Source organism: Mytilus californianus, unplaced genomic scaffold (genome assembly GCF_021869535.1).
Source record: "Mytilus californianus isolate M0D057914Y unplaced genomic scaffold, xbMytCali1.0.p SCAF_1, whole genome shotgun sequence".
In the NCBI taxonomy this organism is placed as follows: Eukaryota; Metazoa; Mollusca; class Bivalvia; order Mytilida; family Mytilidae; genus Mytilus; species Mytilus californianus.
This window is the reverse complement of record NW_026262581.1, coordinates 69,428,981-69,449,353: the sequence shown is the minus strand read 5'-3', so window position 1 is coordinate 69,449,353 and position 20,373 is coordinate 69,428,981. Positions and strand designations below refer to the sequence as shown.

The window sequence follows — 20,373 nt, the reverse complement described above, 5'->3', positions numbered from 1 at the left end:
TAGAATGTGAATACCTAAGTATGTGAAATAGTGTTTGCTTACCTTAGTATGTGAAAATATGGGAAATACTGTTTGATTACCTAAGTATGTGAAATAGTGTTTGCTTACCAAAGTATGTGAAATAGTGTTCAATTACCTAAGTATGTGAAATAGTGTTCAATAACCTAAGTTTGTGAAATAGTGTTTGAGTACCTAAGTATAGGAATAGCATTTTGATACCCAAGTATGTGAAATACTATTTGATTAACTTAATATGGGAAATATAGTGTTAATTACATAAGTATGTGAAATACTGTTTGATTACCTAAGTATGGGAAATAGTGTTCATTACCCAAGTATGTGAAATAGCATGTGAATACCTAAGTATGTAAAATAGCTTTTGATTACCTTAGTTTGGGTTATAGTCTTTGATTACCTAATTATGGGAAATAGTGTTTTTTTTTACCTACGTATATGAAATAGTGTGTGAATACCTGAGTATGTGAAAGAGCGTTTGATTAACTTAGTATGGGAAATAGTGTTTGATTACCTGATGACTTAACATCTTAGGTCAATATATTACTTGATTACCTGATGATTAGACACACTACGCTGTCTATTGATTTCTTTCATTCTATCCCCTGGTAATGGCGGTGGTGGATACCTACAATAAACAACCGTAACATAACAATGCAATCTAAAATTAATATACTTTAATGTAATGAAATTATCCTTTTGTTTGGTGATGTCAATATTTTGGATGTTAAACGGATAGTAGCTACGATTTTCATTAAAATTATTTTTCTAATCTATATGCCGGATTTTGTACAAAAGGTTTATTTAGAATGAATAAAACCATCACTGTTTACCCCAATTAGCGTTTCGAAGCTTTTTAACATTTTACACCTGAATTTAATTTTTGTCAATAGACAAAAATTCGATGTTAAGCCAACCCTTATTCATATGACCTATGTTGACCTTAACTCCGCAGTTCCCAATGCGCAATCGCAAGTTGTCCCTCGAAGGGAAAATGTCGAACAGAGGAATGTTATCGCGGAAATGGAACGTGTGTTTACAGTTTCTGCGAGAAAAAGAAACAGTAAAGAGGTGCAGACAAGTTATTGTAAATTGAAAATAAATAACGGCGATGAGATCGGTCATTAGAATCATTTACAAACACCTGACACGCAGATAAAGTCATTATATAAGCAGTCGACATTACGACGGTTTGTGAAATGTAAAAAAACATTTCTGAACTTTTCGAATCCAGATCACATGAAAATAAATCGTGACGTGTTCAAATCATTATTGTCCAAAATATCTTTATAAATTTAAGAGCAGTGATCTCACAACTTAGAAGACATTAAAAATCAACTTCTTACAATTTAATATTATTCTTCCAGTGTACCCTGCATGAAGGCCCCAATTCAATTCACAAACACGTGTATACGTTATCGGCATTGGATTGTCATACAAATATAAAACAAGTGTATAATAATGCCATTGTTGGAGAACCTTGGGTTCGAATAATTTGCAGGCATTTGGTATATTTTGTTGTTTACATAATTTGATAAATGGTTTCAATCTAAAGAAATTGTCAAATACGTAAGAAAACAAAAGCACATGTTCATATTTATTTATATCTTGGTCATCTCACTCGCTGTGTCAGCAAAGTTCGGGAAGTAAACCCGATGCATAATTAATGAGATGAAAAGGCACGCTACACGATATTAATTATCAATTATTAACACTTCTGTACTTTACATAAACATTCCACCGATCTTATTGTTAATTTAAAGTACATATCTTTGATTTTAGCAGCTTTAAAACTTGGTCATAATTTTGTCAAAATCGTAGCTTCTATCCCTTTAAAGAAATGTTTCCATAATACATGCATGTTTAATTTTACAATTAATTGATGTATGGGGTGTCACAGAAGTTATCTTCACTACATAGTGACATTATATAAATTATATTCTTTTGTTCAATGGATTATAAGTTTCATATTTCAATTGCTGAGATAAAAAAAGTTCGTAATGGTTCCGTGGAACCCAGTGTCTCGCCTACTTTTGCTGCTAGTCACAGGCTCAACAAAAATGGGGAAAAAATTATTCAAAATTTTCTTATAGATACTATCTTTTGATTGTAAGAAGCTTCTGTCCAAGTTTGGTAAAAATCCAGAATGGTTTATGAATCTAAAAAATGTTTTAAAAACTTTAACTACAGACTGTATGTAATGTTAACTGGAAGAAAAACTAAGTCCATTTATAAGTAATATACGGAAAAACAGGAAATATATTTTTACAAAATTTCCTCTGGATACTATCTTTTGATCATAAAAAAGCTTCTGTCCAAGTTTGGTACAAATCCAGGATAGTTTAAGAAAGTTATTAAAATTTGAAAAACTTTAACCACAGAGTGAATGTAATGTTAACTGGCAGAAAAACTAAGTCCATTTATTAGTAAAATAAGGAAAAACAGGATTTTTTTTTTACAAAATTTACCTCTGGATACTATCTTATAATCATAAACAAGCTTCTGTCCATGTTTGGTAGAAATCCAGGATAGTTTAAGAAAGTTATTAAGAAGTCCAACCCTGAACAGTTGGGGCAAAAATGGGCACAATATTCAAGCTTGATACAGGCCTGAATTTGGATTGTAATTAAATATTTGACATATTATAGGTATCTGTATAAATGTAGTCAAAGAACTTGAAATTGGTTATATGAATTGATTTTATATTCAATTAAAGATTTCTTCCTGTTGTGCAATACACTATGCTGTTGCGCAATACTTAGTAAATCTGTTGTCAGACTATAAACAAATAAAATTTATAAAATTCTAAAGGGCGCTTACATCAATAGATATAATCAATTCACCAAAGTTTCATAAGAATTGCTGGAGCATTTTCGAGTTATTGTCTGAAAACTGGAAAATCCCCCCTTTTTAATGAACAAAACACCATAACTCTGAAATGTAAAATCTAAAATTTACAAAATTCTAAAGGGAGCTTACATCAATAGATATCAACAATTCACCAAAGTTTCATAAGAACTGCTGAAAGCAATTTTGAGTTATTGTCCGAAAACTGGAAAATCCCCCTTTTTTTATGAATAAAACCCCTAACTTGAAAAAACGAAAGAGAGCTCACGTCAATAGATATAAACAATTCATCAAAGTTTTATGCAAATTGGTTAAAGCATTTTTGAGTTAATGTCCGACATGTTGATGACAGACGGACAACGGTATAACATAATACGTCCCGTAAACGGGCGTATAAAAACTTGAACCACAGAGTGAATATTTGTGGACGCCGACGACGGAATGTAGGATCACTATGTCTCGCTTTTGCGACAAAAGTCGCAGGCTCGACAAAAATCAATTAACAAATGTGTAACAGTTTTATGTGATATATTACCTTTATATCTTATGCAGCTATTATTGTTTTAAAATAGTGAAAAGTTGAAATATTCTATACACATCCTGTCACTTGAATTTTAAAATTCTATTCTGTAAAGTGTAGCTATCATATTGAGAGTATGAGTAACTGTAGACCAAGACTTGGCAAAAAATCACCAAGTTTGAAAATGTACAGCAAAATGGGTGTTTTTATATATTTTTTTTACCACAAGGGAAACAATTACTTTTTAATTCATTAGTTTCTTCTTTATCTTTGTCAACATTGAAATCCAAGGTGGTGTTCATAATTAAACCTTATCACAAGGAATGATCTCCTTACCTTCTCATATTAGTATCATTAGAAGTGGGATAAGCCATTGCATTTACCATTGAGCCCTGAGAACCCTGAAATAAACATAAATATCTATCAATTAACAATATATTTCAAACTTATATTTCACACTTTTCCTTAAATAGCACAGAATTCTATATTTTTTGTTCGGTAGTTTTCCTTAGCCATTATATATTCTGCAGTAATGTTGCTGTACACTTACAACACTTGTATAGGGTTGAAGTCTGTATGTTAACCTCTAGGGTTGTAGTATTCCATAGCCATTATATATTCCGCAGTAATTGTTGCTGTACACTTACAACACTTGTATAGGTACGAAGTCTGTATGTTAACCTCTAGGGTTGTAGTATTCCATAGCCATTATATATTCTGCAGTAATTGTTGCTGTACACTTACAACACTTGTATAGGTACGAAGTCTGTATGTTAACCTCTAGGGTTGTAGTATTCCATAGCCATTATATATTCTGCAGAAATTGTTGCTGTACACTTACAACACTTGTATAGGTACGAAGTCTGTATGTTAACCTTTAGGGTTGTAGTATTCCATAGCCATTATATATTCTGCAGTAATTGTTGCTGTACACATACAACACTTGTATAGGTACGAAGTCTGTATGTTAACCTCTAGTGTTGTAGTATTCCATAGCCATTATATATTCTGCAGTAATGTTGCTGTACACTTACAACACTTGTATAGGGTTGAAGTCTGTATGTTAACCTCTAAGGTTGCAGTATTCCTTAGCCATTATATATTCTGCAGTAATAGTTGCTGTACACTTACAACACTTGTATAGGGTTGAAGTCTGTATGTTAACCTCTAAGGTTTTGTTGCACAAACTTCATAAACATTAAACCTGTTCTATTTGTTAATGAATTGAATTAATTTAAAATTCAAACATTACATTAAACGAGTCCAGAAGCCTTTTTTGTGTTGTAGGATTTAAGCCCCATTGACTGATACCACATATCTCCTTTCATTGTACATGTAAACACAGTTTACTTTATTAATTAACTATTGAATTACCTCCCTTTAACAATGTTTTTTTAATAAAATCACCTTTTTTTCTGATAAAATAAATCATGGTTTTATTACCACCTTCACATTGTTTTCATATACTGGTACTATTTACAACTTAGCTTTTTTGTTGTGATGATCCAGCATTTATTGAGAGAAGAACATGATTGTTGAGGAGGTCTTCCTCTTCGCCACACAAGGGAAGCATTTTCTCTATGGCAAACCGTAAACTAACCCATTTTTCATAGATACTTTATTTTGCATATAGCCCTTTCTAGCTGAATTCACTGATTTATTTTCACGATTTAAAAATTTCTTGATGTATCTATATGAAGGGAGATCTAAATTTTAAATATTTTCCACAATTTATATTCAATTGTTATGTTATTTTTAAATTCTCAAAATTTGCAAAATTAGGTTGCTCACAAAAATTAGTTGGTTATCAGTATATTCAATTGAAGAAATGGTGCTCTTAATGTTTCATAAGAAGGCAGGAAAGTCCAAGATAAAGAAAACACAATCAAACTTTGACATGGATCAACTGCATTTCTGATAACTATCTTACCTTTTGAGAATTTGATGTAGTACTTGAAGCATCATCTGAAAATGAAGAAAAAATAATCAGATTTATAGTCTGGTTAACTGTTTTGTTATCAACTTTTACACTGAAGTTGAATTGTCTTTGGTCAAGGACCATCCCCTTTCTGAAGTAAAATACAATGTCATGTAACATGAACTTCCAAAGTAAAATATAATGTCATGGAACAGCAACTTCCAAAGTAAAATGCCATGTCATGGAACATCAACTTACAAAGTAAAATGTCATGTCATGGAACATCAACTTACAATGTTAAATACAATGTCATGGAACATCAACATCCAAAGTAAAATACAATGTCATGGAACAGCAACTTCCAAAGTAAAATGCCATGTCATGGAACATCAACTTACAAGTAAAATGCCATGTCATGGAATATCAACTTACAATGTTAAATACAATGTCATGCAACATCAACATCCAAAGTAAAATACAATGTCATGGTACATCAACTTCCAAATTAAAGTAAAATACCGTGTCATGGAACATCAACTTCCAAATTAAAGTAAAATACCATGTCATGGAACATCAACTTCTAAAGTAAAATACAATGTCATGGAACATCATCTTCCAAAGTTAAATACAATGTCATGGAACATCAACTTCCAAAGTATAATACAATGTCATGGAACATCATCTTCTAAAGTTAAATACAATGTCATGGAACATTAACATCCAAAGTAAAATACAATGTCATTGAACATCAACTTCCAGAGTAAAATATAATGTCATGGAACAGCAACTTCCAAAGTATAATACAAAGTCATGGAACATCAACTTACAAAGTAAAATTCAATGTCATGGAACATCAACATCCAAAGTAAAATACAATGTCATGGAACATCAACTTCCATCATGTCCATAGTAAAATATAAAGTTGTGGAACAGTAACTTTAAAGGTAAAATACAATGTCATGGAATAGCAACTTCCAAAATAAAATACATTGTCATGGAACAGCAACTTCCAAAGTATAATAAAATCTCATGGAACAGCAACTTCCAAATTAAAATACAATGTCAAGGAACATTACTTACTAGAGTAAAATAAAATGTCATGAAACATCCCTTCATTAAATACAATGTCATAGAAAATTTGTTTCTAAAGTAAAATATAATGTTATGGAGCATCATAATTTTAAATACATTGTAATGGAAAATTACTTTCTAAAATACAATGTCATGGAACATAACATTCTTTAGTATATCATCTTGGAAAATATCTTCTAAATTAAAATCCAATGTTATGGATCATCACCCTTTTGTCATCAGTTAGTAGAGAAAATACCCAACCCAATGATAACTTTCCACTGTAAGGAAGCAGCAATTCCTGATAAATTATTCTTTGTAATCTTAATAATCAATATATGGGAGAAGCTTAACCTGTACATATCATGTATTTAACCATATTCTACCCTGGAGAATCCAAATGGTATGTGTATTGAAGTATCATTGTCCTGTATATTAAACTTATCATAGGGAAGCCCAATGGTATGTGTAATTAAGTATCATTGTCCTGTATTACAAACTTATCCTAGGGAACCCAATGGTATGTCTAATGAAGTATCATTGTCCTGTATATTAAACTTAACCTAGGAAATCCCAATGGTACATGTAATGAAGTATCATTGTCCTGTATATTAAACTTATCATAGGGAAGCCCAATGGTATGTGTAATTAAGTATCATTGTCCTGTATTACAAACTTATCCTAGGGAACCCAATGGTATGTGTAATGAAGTATCATTGTCCTGTATATTAAACTTAACCTAGGAAATCCCAATGGTACATGTAATGAAGTATCATTGTCCTGTATATTAAACTTAACCTAGGGAATCTCAATGGTATGTGTAATTAAGTATCATTGTCCTGTATATTAAACTTATCCTAGGGAATCCCAATGGTATGTGTAATTAAGTATCATTGTCCTGTATATTAAACTTATCCTGGGGAATCCCAATGGTATGTGTAATGAAGTTTGTTGTCCTGTATACTAATCTTATCCTGGGAATCTCAATGGTATGTGTAATTAAGTATCATTGTCCTGTATATTAAACTTATCCTAGGGAATCCCAATGGTATGTGTAATGAAGTATTGTTGTCCTGTATACTAAACTTATCCTGGGAATCTCAATGGTATGTGTAATTATTAGTATCATTGTCCTGTATACTAAACTTATCCTGGGTTTCAGTCTGTTTTAAAAATACTGGGATTTGATTGGACAATAAAAATTGACATGCAATGAAGTTAATGTTTATTGTCCAATCATATTCCATTATATAGTAAACAGACTGAAACAGAGTACCTACCTTTTGTTTACAAACATCCAAACAAACATAGCAAGCAAGTTGATCAAAGGTTTGCTTTGCATGCTTTTATAGAAGAGCTATAAACTTATCCTAGGGGATCCCTATGTTATGTGAAATGAAGTATCTTTGTCCTGTGTATCCAACTTAATCTAGGGAATCCCAATGGTATGTGTATTGAAGTACAATTGTCCTGTATATTAAAATATGGTCTAGGGAATCCTTATGATATGTGTAAAGAAGCATCATTGTCCTGTATATCCTGTATTTTCCATTAGGAATCCCAATGGTATGTGTAATGAAGTATTGTTGTCCTGTTTATTAAACTTATCCTAGGGAACCCCAATGGTATGTGTAATTAAGTATCCGTGTCCTGTGTATCAAACTTATCCTAGGGAATCACAATGGTATGTGTAATGAAGTATCATTGTCCTGTATATTAAACTTATCATAGGGAACCCCAATGGTATGTGTAATGAAGTATCATTGTCCTTTATATTAAACTTATCATAGGGAAGCACAATGGTATGTGAATTGAAGTATCATTGTCCTGTATATTAAACTTATCATAGGGAACCCCAATGGTATGTGAATTGAAGTATCATTGTCCTGTATATTAAACTTATCATAGGGAAGCCCAATGGTATGTGTAATGAAGTATCATTGTCCTGTATATTAAAATTATCCTAGGGAATCCCTATTGAATGTGTCATGAAGTATCATTGTCCTGTATATCAAACTTATCCTAGGGAAACCTTATTGAATGTGTAATGAAGTATCATTGTCCTGTATATTAAACTTATCCTAGGGCATCCCAATGGTATGTGCAATTAAGTATCTGTGTCCTTTGTATTAAACTTATCCTAGGGAATCCTAATGGTATGTGTAATGAAGTATCCTTGTCCTCTGTATTAAACTTATCCTAGGGAATCCCAATGGTATGTGTAATGAAGTATCCTTGTCCTGTGTATTAAACTTATCCTAGGGCATCCTAATGGTATGTGTAATGAAGTATCCTTGTCCTGTGTATTAAACTTATCCTAGGGAATCCCAATGGTATGTGTAATTTAGTATCTGTGTTCTGTGTATTAAACTTATCCTAGGGAATCCCAATGGTATGTGTAATTAAGTATCTGTGTCCTGTGTATTTAACTTATCCTAGGGAATCCCAATGGTATGTGTAATTTAGTATCTGTGTTCTGTGTATTAAACTTATCCTAGGGAATCCCAATGGTATGTGTAATTAAGTATCTGTGTCCTATGTATTAAACTTATCGTAGGGAATCCCAATGGTATGTGTAATTAAGTATCTGTGTCCTGTGTATTAAACTTACCCTGGGGAATCCCAATGGTATGTGTAATTCAGTATCTGTGTCCTGTGTATTAAACTTATCCTAGGGAATCCCAATGGTATGTGTAATTAAGTATCCATGTCCTGTGTATTAAACTTATCCTAGGGAATCCCAATGGTATGTGTAATTAAGTATCTGTGTCCTGTGTATTAAACTTACCCTGGGGAATCCCAATGGTATGTGTAATTAGGTATCCGTGTCCTGTGTATTAAACTTATCCTAGGGAATCCCAATGGTATGTGTAATTAAGTATCTGTGTCCTGTGTATTAAACTTATCCTATGGAATCCCAATGGTATGTGTAAATAAGTATCTGTGTCCTGTGTATTAAACTTACCCTGGGGAATCCCTATAGTCAGTGTTACAGAATATCCAGCTTCCTTAATCAGGTTAACTATTTCTTCATGGTGCATGCATGAGATATCAACTCCATTAACGGCCAGTATTCTGTCCCCTACATGCAGCCTCCCACACCTTTCTGCAGGACTGTTTTCTAAAATTCGACCTGAAATAAAAAGCTTCAGATTAGTGTAATTGCACAGTTATTGACTTAAACTTACAGATCCTGTTTCTATGTGTGCTTTAAAATATTCATTTTATTACAAATCAAATGTATTAGGCCGTATAAAAAATTTATATTATTTAATAAACTAAAACTTCTGGATAAAAAAATACAAAGACAAAATTGTAGTAGTATTTTTTAAACTACAAATTACATGTGTAAGCTCACTATAAAAATTAATATTATAAAGACTTAAACTACTGGATAAAAATTAATACAAAATGTAGCTTTTTTTTTCATGCAACAAAAAAGATTTAAATGTTTTCTTGTATTACAGGAATTGAGTGAATAATTAAATGGAAAAAGGCTAAAAATTGGTCAACAACAGAGCAAGCATAAAATTTAAAATAAAAATTTCCTCAAACAAGAGCAAAAATATCTAGGATAATACACTCACACAAAAATATTCTCTCTTTATAAGCAAACAGCACGGAGGGATATAAAATAATGGGTGTGTAAGTGAAATATAAATGGCAAACAATGTGAAGAAGAATATATCTTTTTAAAATCTGGAAAGGAATAAAAGATATGGAAATATTGACAATCCATGATTGAAGAATTTCATTCATGTTGTGATGTACCATACAAATTGACATGAACTGGCCTATTTTACATGCCAAGATCACACTGGTTCATACAAGATGTGAAAATAACTCAGAATGGAAAGAGCAAAAAAGGCCAACTTAAACTTTATAAAATCTTTGATTAATTTGCCCATGCTAAAAGGTAGATATTTGTAATAAAATAATGTGTGGTCAATTACCAATTAAATTAAGGGAGCTCAGCAGTACATTTTTTGAGTCAACTTGACCTCTGTTTGTTTTTTAAGGCACAAATTAAACATGATGCAACTTATATCCCATCTGAACTCATCACATGCAGACAAAACCATATTGATAAAACATATCTGCCTTCTTCATGTGGCTGTTCTTAGTCAGGAACCTCATCAGTATTTTACATCTTAATGTTTTTTGTTCTTTTGGAGAATTGGGTGTTGATGGCTGAACTTTAAAAGCTTTTGTTAGATTTATTGACACCTGTCTACTGTGTATGTTAACCTCTAGATATAATGTATAGACACCTGTCTACTGTGTATGTTAACCTCTAGATATAATGTATAGACACCTGTCTACTGTGCATGTTGACCTCCAGATTTTATGTATAGACACCTGTCTACTGTGTATGTTGACCTCAAGATTTTATGTATAGACACCTGTCTACTGTGCATGTTGACCTCCAGATTTAATGTATAGACACCTGTCTACTGTGTATGTTGACCTCTAGATTTTATGTATTGACACCTGTCTACTGTGTATGTTAACCTCTAGATTTTATGTATAGACACCTGTCTACTGTGTATGTTGACCTCTAGATTTTATGTATAGACATCTGTCTACTGTGTATGTTGACCTCTAGATTTTATGTATAGACACATGTTTACTGTGTATGTTGACCTCTAGATTTTATGTATAGACATGTGTCTACTGTGCATGTTAACCTCTAGATATAATGTATAGACACCTGTCTACTGTGTATGTTGACCTCTAGATTTTATGTATAGACACCTGTCTACTGTGTATGTTGACCTCTCGATTTTATGTATAGACACATGTCTACTGTGTATGTTGACCTCTAGATTTTATGTATAGACACATGTCTACTGTGTATGTTGACCTCTAGATTTTATGTATAGGCACCTGTCTACTGTGTATGTTGACCTCTAGATTTTATGTATAGACACATGTCTACTGTTCATGTTGACCTCTAGATATAATGTATAGACACCTGTCTACTGTGTATGTTCATCTCTAGATGTAATGTATAGACACCTGTCTACTGTGTATGTTGACCTCTAGATTTTATGTATTTACACCTATCTACTGTGTGTGTTGACCTGTGGATATAATGTATAGACACCTGTCTACTGTGCATGTTGACCTCTAGATATAATGTATAGACACCTGTCTACTGTGTATGTTGACCTCTAGATATAATGTATAGACACCTGTCTACTGTGTATGTTGACCTCTAGTTTTTATGTATAGACATTTGTCTACTGTGTATGTTGACCTCTAGATTTTATGCATTTGTGTCTTTGGGTTGCTGTCACATCTTTTTAATGAATTTAATGGTAAATCATATGAAAACTTCAGCCGTCTTTGGGTTGAAATCTACATATAAAATGAAACAGACCTGACAATTATTTTTGATATGAGGGACATTTTGTTTATGAATGGAGGACACCAGTGTGACCTTTGTTACAACAGAATATCCTATAAGCATGCATTCCTCAATTGATACATGCCACCACACATGACTACCATCTCTATACACATTTTATCAAATTGTCTGTATTATTAGTTACATGGTTTGTTAGTGACCTAATACGATATATATGGGGTCAGTAAATTCCATATGGAGTGAGAGCGAAGCTCGAATCCCCATATGGAATTTACTGACCCCATATATATCATATTAGGTCACTAGCACACCGTGTAACGAATTTATCTTACCGACTATCTTCACATGTGGTATTTAGACTAGCAGCCTATCAAAGTGATTAAGTCTTCAATACTTAGTATTAAGAACCTACTTCCATTTGTCTATACAAAAAACAAATGCCAACAATAACAACTGGTTAGCTTTAAATTTGTTTTATGAATTTATTTTCAATTTCTTGTCTGTTGAAACCTTTCAGATTTCTTTTTTGTTTTGAAGGGAAGTAACTCCTTACTAACCCCATATGGTAACTAACCCCATATTTTTTAGGACACCCTATATCAAATATATATAGTCACCATGTGTAGTCCTTTAACCAATCATATCCCCAGAAATCTATAGGAGGTAAGATAATTATAAATCTGATCAATCACATTTCACTACATTCAAACATGATGCATTTAAATCTAAAATGCTGGTTCAACATCTATTTACACCATTTAAGGGAGGCAATTTTACAAACCATTAAATGGAAACAAATTTACAAATAAGTATGCAACAATGCTATGGACTGATGTGAAGGGATGCAAAAAAATCACAGTGAAAAATCTCACCAATCCAAGGATAGAGATTTATCCTATCTAACCAATCACTGACACCGTCTGAAACAACCAATCATTTTTCTCTTTACAAAATAAATTAAATTTTTTCCCTTTACATATCTGAAAATCTTCTGCATTGTTTATTTTTGTAATTTTCCTCATATTTTATAATCCATCAATCTATAAATGTACTCCTGCTGTAACAGGTGTTCTATTACATAAAGGAATTAAGAATAAATTCTTTGTCAAATTAACTCTACAGAATTCTAAAACATAGAACAGATTATTATGTGTTTACAAGTGTGCTACCTTTTAAACCATGTAAACAGTGTAACCATCTTCTGATTATCAAGAATGGATTGCTTTCAGTGAAACAAACAACAGCTCCAGTGAGTGTAAAATAAAATCATAGTTATAAACAAACACTATAAATAAACTATCATCTTGATATCTAATCTTCAGCAATATTTCCTCTGTTCACTCAATATCATACCATCACTTCAAAATGATTTTTCTAGATAAGTTTGCTAAATTATAAATCATAGTCATGATAATATTGCTAAAAATTATGTTAAATTATAAAAACTTGGTATCTCAGATGCATATCTGTACATTTTTGGGAAATTATCAATTTCATAAGCCTACAATGAAAGTATATTTCAAAACTAAAAAGCTATCAGTATTTCAAAACTCGTGACTTAAAGCTTTGTAGAGGCTAGAGCACTTATTTTTTGTGGAAAGGAAAAATTGTTTTTTCTTGGAAACTTATTTTGTGGTTTTAACAAATTTTGCATACAAAAGCTACGAGGTTAATCTTAATCCATGAAATTCACAAAATTAGTACCCTACAACTGATAGCGAATCTACAGTATTAAGTACATGTATACAATTTGCCCCCCCCCCCCCTCAACCCTTACTGAGATACCAAATTTTTATCAGCTCTAAATGTGTAATCTATTCTCTATATAACCTTGCCTAAAGTGACACATACCGATGAACTCACCTATAACCGACCCAGATTTGGTTACAGAGGAGATGATGACAAAACCAAACCCTTCTGTCTCTCGTCGGTTCACTGTGATGTCATAAACCTCACTCATTCCATTGTATGACGTTTCTCCTGAAAATAATCAAAGTTCCAAAAGATAAATGTAACAAAAAGTTATCGATTATAAAGAAGATGAGCTGCAATAAATTCTTAAGTGGCAAATGTGTACTGTCTGAAAACAGAATCTGAAGTATCTTAGCAGAGCAGCCTTTGTGGCAAAGACCTGGAGAATGGGAAAAATAACTGAAATAAAACATTTGCAAATATAAACGAAATTCAAATTTACAAAAAAATGAATTAACTTGAGCGAAGAACTACATATATTTAGTGGTACTGTTCTAGTAATGAACCCTGTAGACCAGTTATTGTTTATCAACAGAATATGAATTTTCTACATAGCCTCTTCAGTAAGCTGTCAATGTGAAGGTATGTTTATAAATAATAAATACAAAGAATAATAATATGAATGTTGTTGTTTTTTACTAGGATATTCTTACCTGAGACTAAAATTCTGCGCCGAAGACCCAGCGTTACTCGACCTGTGGTTCCAGCATTTGTCATCAGCAGTACAACTCGCTGATGTGTAGAATTGAGCACTGAAATGCCATCGACATGAGTGATTTCGTCACCTGTTCTAATGCGTGTGTCTAAATCAGCAGCACCCCCAGGGACAATATGACCAACGGACACCTAAAACAGACAGTTGATAAAATATATAGTAATATGGCCTAAGATCACTTAAATCTATAGAATTTTTTATAATTTGCCAAAATGTAGTTTATATCATGCTTTTTTCAAAAATATAATAAAAGTATGGATTACAGAGCTTTTTTTCAAGCTATAGGTCAAGGAAAATTGTCAGAATTTGTATAGATTATACATGGAAAACCCAATTTAGTGTAAAAGAAAGAAAGCTAAATGATGAATTTTAAAGATAAAATATAACAAAATTGCTCTTATAATTTGCTTTCAGAAAATAACAAAATTGGGGCCGCGGTACTCATTTTCATGCTACAAACCAAAGTAGGCAAATTCATAACACATTCCTTTATAAAAGTTACATTATCTAAGCTTTATCCCCTTATATGGCTAAGTTGAAAAAAAAATTAATCAAAAACTATTCCGTATTTGTAATCAACAGTTGTAGAAATATTATAAAACACATATTATGGCTTGTATAGTCTGTGTTTTTTTTCTTCTCCAAAATTAATATTGCCAGGCAGGGGTACGGTTTATAGAGTAAGATAAGCATGCAATAAGAGAAAAAACTTGATTTCGCGAGGTTTGTTTACGTTCCGCCATGTTTGTTACTGAAAATATAGAGGCCGCCCTTATAATTTTCAAAACTAATAATTTACCTAATCCATATCAATATGCAATTTCAATTCAAAATCCAATATTAACTGATAAATATCAAAATTAAATGCTTCATTACAAATTACTTTTTTTATCATAGCATTGTATAACATAAACTGGAATCCACTTGTATTTACCAGAATGAAAAAAGTATATAAATCAGCCAGGAACCAGCTTATGCATTAGCTATTACAATGTAACAAGCATTCTTTGAGTATTGAATGGCAATACATAGTCCCCTACCAGTTAAAAATTCATTGTACTGGAACAAATTGCTAATTTGATCTACATGTATAACTTGTCATGGTGTAAACTATATAACAAATATCAAGTCAATATCTTCAAGCATGACAAAAAAAAATGTGGAATATTGATTATTTGAGTGAATTTTCAAAGTCCAAGGACCATAACTCTGCACAAAATCATCAGACCAGAACAAAATTCGAAATTTATCTGTCACTTGTCATGATAAATCTATATACCAATTATCAAATCAATATCTTCAAGCATGACGAAAAAAGTGAGGAAAACTGATTATTTGAGTGAATTTTTTTAAGTCCAAAGACCATAACTCTGCACAAAATTATTAGTCCGGAACAAAATTCGATCTTGATCTGTAATTTGTCATGATAAAACTATTTACCAATCATCAAATCAATATCTTCAAGCATGACAAAAAAAAGTGCGGAAAACTGATTATTTGAGTGAATTTTCCAAGTTCAAGGACCATAACTCTGCACAAAACTGTCAGACCGGAACAAAATTCGAACTTGATCTGTAACTTGTTATGATTAAACAATACACCAAATATCAAATCTATATCTTCAAGCACAAAGAAAAAAAGTGTGGAAAACTGATTTGCCGGACTGACGGATGGACAGACAGACGGACGGACGGAGTGCAAACCTAAAGTCCCCTTCGACTTCGTCAATAGGGCAGTAAAAACCACAAAATGTAATTGGTTATTTGTTCCTTATTGGTGTTTCATACTGACGCTTGCATTAAGTTTTAGCTGAAGATTATTCACAGTCACAAATAAGACATTAATGTTATTGATATATTTAATAGTATTTAACTAAAGAAAGGAACTGTTTTAGTTTCAGTCGTATTTTGGTAGTAACTATTTAGTACAGATTTTCTGCACACTCCCACGTAATTATTTTTGATGTACACACGTTTTACGAACTTCTGGTTAATGTGAAATACAACTTTCCCAATTCTTTCTTTGTGATTTTGACATATTTTAACACTTTTTGTGGAGTGTTCTAGAATCATTTACAAGCATTTTCAACTTCTACTTCATGATGAAAAACAGGTTTTTCCATGAAAATACCGCAAACGATCACACAGGATTTGAAATTACCAGAGATTCATTAAACGTTTTCAAGCAGTTTCAAAATTTTTTTTCCTGAATGCTTGTGGCGAAAAGGGAGGTGTGGACTATGTACCAGTGCGGACTTTGCAAGGCTGATAACTGTAAATTTTTTTCTCGTTTAGATGAAAAGTCTTACAAATAAATTACATTCTTCACTCAAAATTTGCACTATTCATTAAAGATCTAGACTATCGGTAATTGTTTAACAATCCAAGATAGTGGAAGACACCCGATTTACCTAAAACAGTAATTATGCCTAAAACACAATAATGAGAAGTAAAACATTTAGACATTCCCTGATGAAAAGTATTACACATGAAACACGGGAACATGTTTCATGACGAAGTTAATCCAACTATAGGACAAATGATATAAAATTACCTGTGATCCTTCTTCTGTTCCCCCTATGATTCTAAAACCGAATCCACTGTCCTGTCTACTTAAAGTCACAGAATATTCTGCCACACGAACTGCTTCCTCACGATTACTCATACGTGGAGGTAAACGAGGGGAACTTGAATACTGACTATTGAATGAAGAATTTGACTGAAGTGGTAAACGTTTTGGAACACGAGTTAAGTTACTAGGCGTAGGATTGACATCCTCAAATGAAGTACTTTGACGAGACGGATGTCCAGCACCCTTTTGTGAAAAAGTACTAAAATTATTTTTATAAGGATCCTGATAATCATCCCCACCCCTCCTTACTGTAGGAGGAGATCCGGGGTAGTTATTGAACCCCCACTGTCTCTGTTGTCCAAACCCTTGTCGTGAAGGTCCGTTCATACCAAATGTATTGTTTTGATATCCTCCTCTGTCACTGTAATTATAAGAAGATCCAGGTAAAGGTGTTTTACTCCTCATGTCCTGAGCTGTAGGAGTTTTAGGTCTCTGATGATCTCCTCTATAATCAGGCCCATGGCCCCGATGTAACATATCTGGACCAGGGGTTCTACTCCTGAACATCCCTGGCTTTGTTACTTCCCTTTCCCTATCATGAGAATTGAATTGTGCAGCACTATTACTCCTAGAAAATGTATCCGGTCTAAATGTTCGTTGCTCGTTACGATACTGGTCGTATCTAGGACCAGGAGGAGGCCTGGTATTAATGTCATAAAATTCTGATGATGACCTTGACTGATTTAAGTCCTGACCCTGACTTCCTAAATCTCGAATTTCATCATTATCTCTCCTTAAATCATTGTGAGTACTAAACATTTCCATGTGTCTATTGCCTAAAGGTGGTTTCCCATGATCTTCAATTAATGTCCGAGTTGGTGTTTTAGGTCTGTCTGTCGGTGTTTTTGGTCTAGAATCTGATTGGTTTGGAGTTTTAGGTCTGCTTGGTATTGCTGGCTTTGATCCATCGATCATGTCGTGATTTTCTGTAATAGAAATGTGTGAAAACATTTTTAGTCTATACTTTTCATTACATATTTATAGGTTTATAATCCACTCAGGACAACTAAAGACTAGAACATGATGGATATCTTTACTATATTGTTGAGTCTATATTAAATTAATCCAGACATGCAAGAGACAATATCAATAAGAACATCCCCATGACTGGAACATATTGTCATGGTCCCTTGGATGTTCAAGAAATGATTGAAACTCTAATGCAATTTTTATTTGGATTAACACAGGTTTGTTTTTCTTGTTTCCTTCTTTTTTGTTTTCAATGTGAAAAAATTTCAGAAAATAATAAATCCATTTCAAATCAATTAATCTGAAGATATTTAAATCCCAAAGCAGACTACTCCATGAGCATACAGTTTAATACAAAAATCTCATCATTACTAAGCACAAACAATCTTATTCTTCCCATGTTATACCTATCAATAAACTGTGTGAATTATAACAAGTTTTACACCAAATAATTGTTCTTTGTCAGCCTTGTGATTTAGCTTGCAATATCATCCTTGAATTAACTTACATGTCAGCCTTGCTATATGATCATTTTAACAACACAGCTTTCTTGTCTTAAGTATTGATTGATTAGGTGTTTCTTATACATAATTGAATCAGTCACTAGGCATTCCAAGTGCAAAATAACCTATATTAATTGTAGGAGATTTACACATGGCAATATATAGATATAAGAAGATGTGGTATATAGCAATTTAATAAACTTGTTAACAATTAACAATAAACAATTAGTTTTTCTTTAATAAAAATTGAAATCACATATATGTGCAGTTATATTGGAAATTGGATAGTTGAACAACAGGCTTTTATCTTCCAGAACTTTCAACACTGAAAAATCAAGCTCAGCTTTAACTCACAGAATTGACTTCCAATGTCAAGCAGGTCAACACCATTGAAAAAGCTTTATAAACTAGTAAACTTGACATGTTTACATGACCCCTGACCTGTTGTAATTATCAGTACATATAATGCTATTTACCTTTATTACTGTCAATTCCACCATTCATAAACCGATTATGGCCTGAAACATAATTAACTAGCATTTTATATTCCATCAATACTATTTCCAATCAAAGATTACTTAAGAAAAAGAAAATTTTAGAATTAATGTTTTTGTTGTTGTTTTAAAACAAACTCTTTGTTTTCATTTTTCATCATTTAACAGAATTCTATGTTTTGTATAATATATACCTGACAATCATCTCCAGGTAACAAGATCAAGTGAGTGAAACCACAATCATTTCCAGGTAACAAGATCAAGTGAGTGAAACCACAATCATTTCCAGGTAACAAGATCAAGTGAGTGAAACCACAATCATCTCCAGGTAACAAGATCAAGTGAGTGAAACCACAATCATTTCCAGGTAACAAGATCAAGTGAGTGAAACCACAATCATCTCCAGGTAACAAGATCAAGTGAGTGAAACCACAATCATCTCCAGGTAACAAGATCAAGTGAGTGAAACTAACTATTTTCTTAATTTCTTATAGCAACATTTCCAGGGTTTAACTATTGATTTTTGTGAAATACCAATGCAGTCTTGTGAACATAAACTCCTTACAAGGACAAGCTGTTTTGTGTTTATGTTCATTAGAATTCAGTTTCATGCAAACACTTTCCAAGTCTACATCTTTATGTATAATGAATGTATTATAAATAATCCTTATGAATAATGCTATATAGTTTCCAATCTATGGAATCTTAAGTGTTTTATAAAACCCAAAATGAATTAATCATAGTGTCAATATGAGTATAGGCCAATATGTATTTTTGATCTTATTGACAAAACATGTAGAAGCGTAGGCCAACATGTATTTTTGATCCTATTGGCAATACATGTACAAGTGTAGGCCAACATGTCTTTTTGATCCTATAGACAATACATGTACAAGTGTAGGCCACCATGTCTTTTTGATCCTATTGACAATACATGTACAAGTGTAGGCCACCATGTCTTTTTGATCCTATTGACAATACATGTACAAGTGTAGGCCAACATGTCTTTTTTATCCTATTGACAATACATGTACAAGTGTAGGCCAACATATATTTTTGATCCTATTGACAATACATGTACAAGTGTAGGCCACCATGTCTTTTTGATCCTATTGACAATACATGTACAAGTGTAGGCCAACATGTATTTTTGATCCTATTGACAATACATGTACAAGTGTAGGCCAACATGTCTTTTTGATCCTATAGACAATACATGTACAAGTGTAGGCCAACATGTCTTTTTGATCCTATAGACAATACATGTACAAGTGTAGGCCAACATGTCTTTTTGATCCTATAGACAATGCATGTACAAGCGCAGGCCAATATGTTTTTATGATCCTATCGACAATACATGTACAAGCGCAGGCCAATATGTTTTTTTTATCCTATTGACAATACATGTACAAGTGTAGGCCAACATGGCTTGTTGATCCTATTGACAATACATGTACAAGTGTAGGCCAACTTTTTTGAAAATATGAGTATAGGCCAACAGGTATTTATCCTTGTGACAATATGAGTATAAGCCAACATGTTTTTCTTCAGATGCTATTTCTTGTAT

General features: G+C 32.5%; 1 protein-coding gene across 5 annotated transcripts in view; it reads right to left on the bottom strand.

Moving 5' to 3' along the window:
* The window catches only part of LOC127706598 (membrane-associated guanylate kinase, WW and PDZ domain-containing protein 2-like), a 106,443-nt gene that overhangs the window by 7,242 nt on the left and 78,828 nt on the right, over positions 1-20,373 (bottom strand). For 3 of the 5 annotated variants that reach the window (XM_052211256.1, XM_052211263.1, XM_052211286.1), the window contains 9 exons: positions 18,789-18,830; positions 16,763-17,766; positions 14,148-14,340; positions 13,594-13,722; positions 12,615-12,662; positions 9,337-9,504; positions 5,313-5,347; positions 3,719-3,783; positions 571-643 (listed from right to left, as the gene is read on the bottom strand). In XM_052211256.1, the coding sequence (XP_052067216.1) occupies positions 571-643; positions 3,719-3,783; positions 5,313-5,347; positions 9,337-9,504; positions 12,615-12,662; positions 13,594-13,722; positions 14,148-14,340; positions 16,763-17,766; positions 18,789-18,830 (1,757 nt within the window). The remainder of the gene's footprint in view (positions 1-570; positions 644-3,718; positions 3,784-5,312; positions 5,348-9,336; positions 9,505-12,614; positions 12,663-13,593; positions 13,723-14,147; positions 14,341-16,762; positions 17,767-18,788; positions 18,831-20,373) is intronic. The other 2 variants (XM_052211271.1, XM_052211278.1) reach the window with 2 other exon arrangements.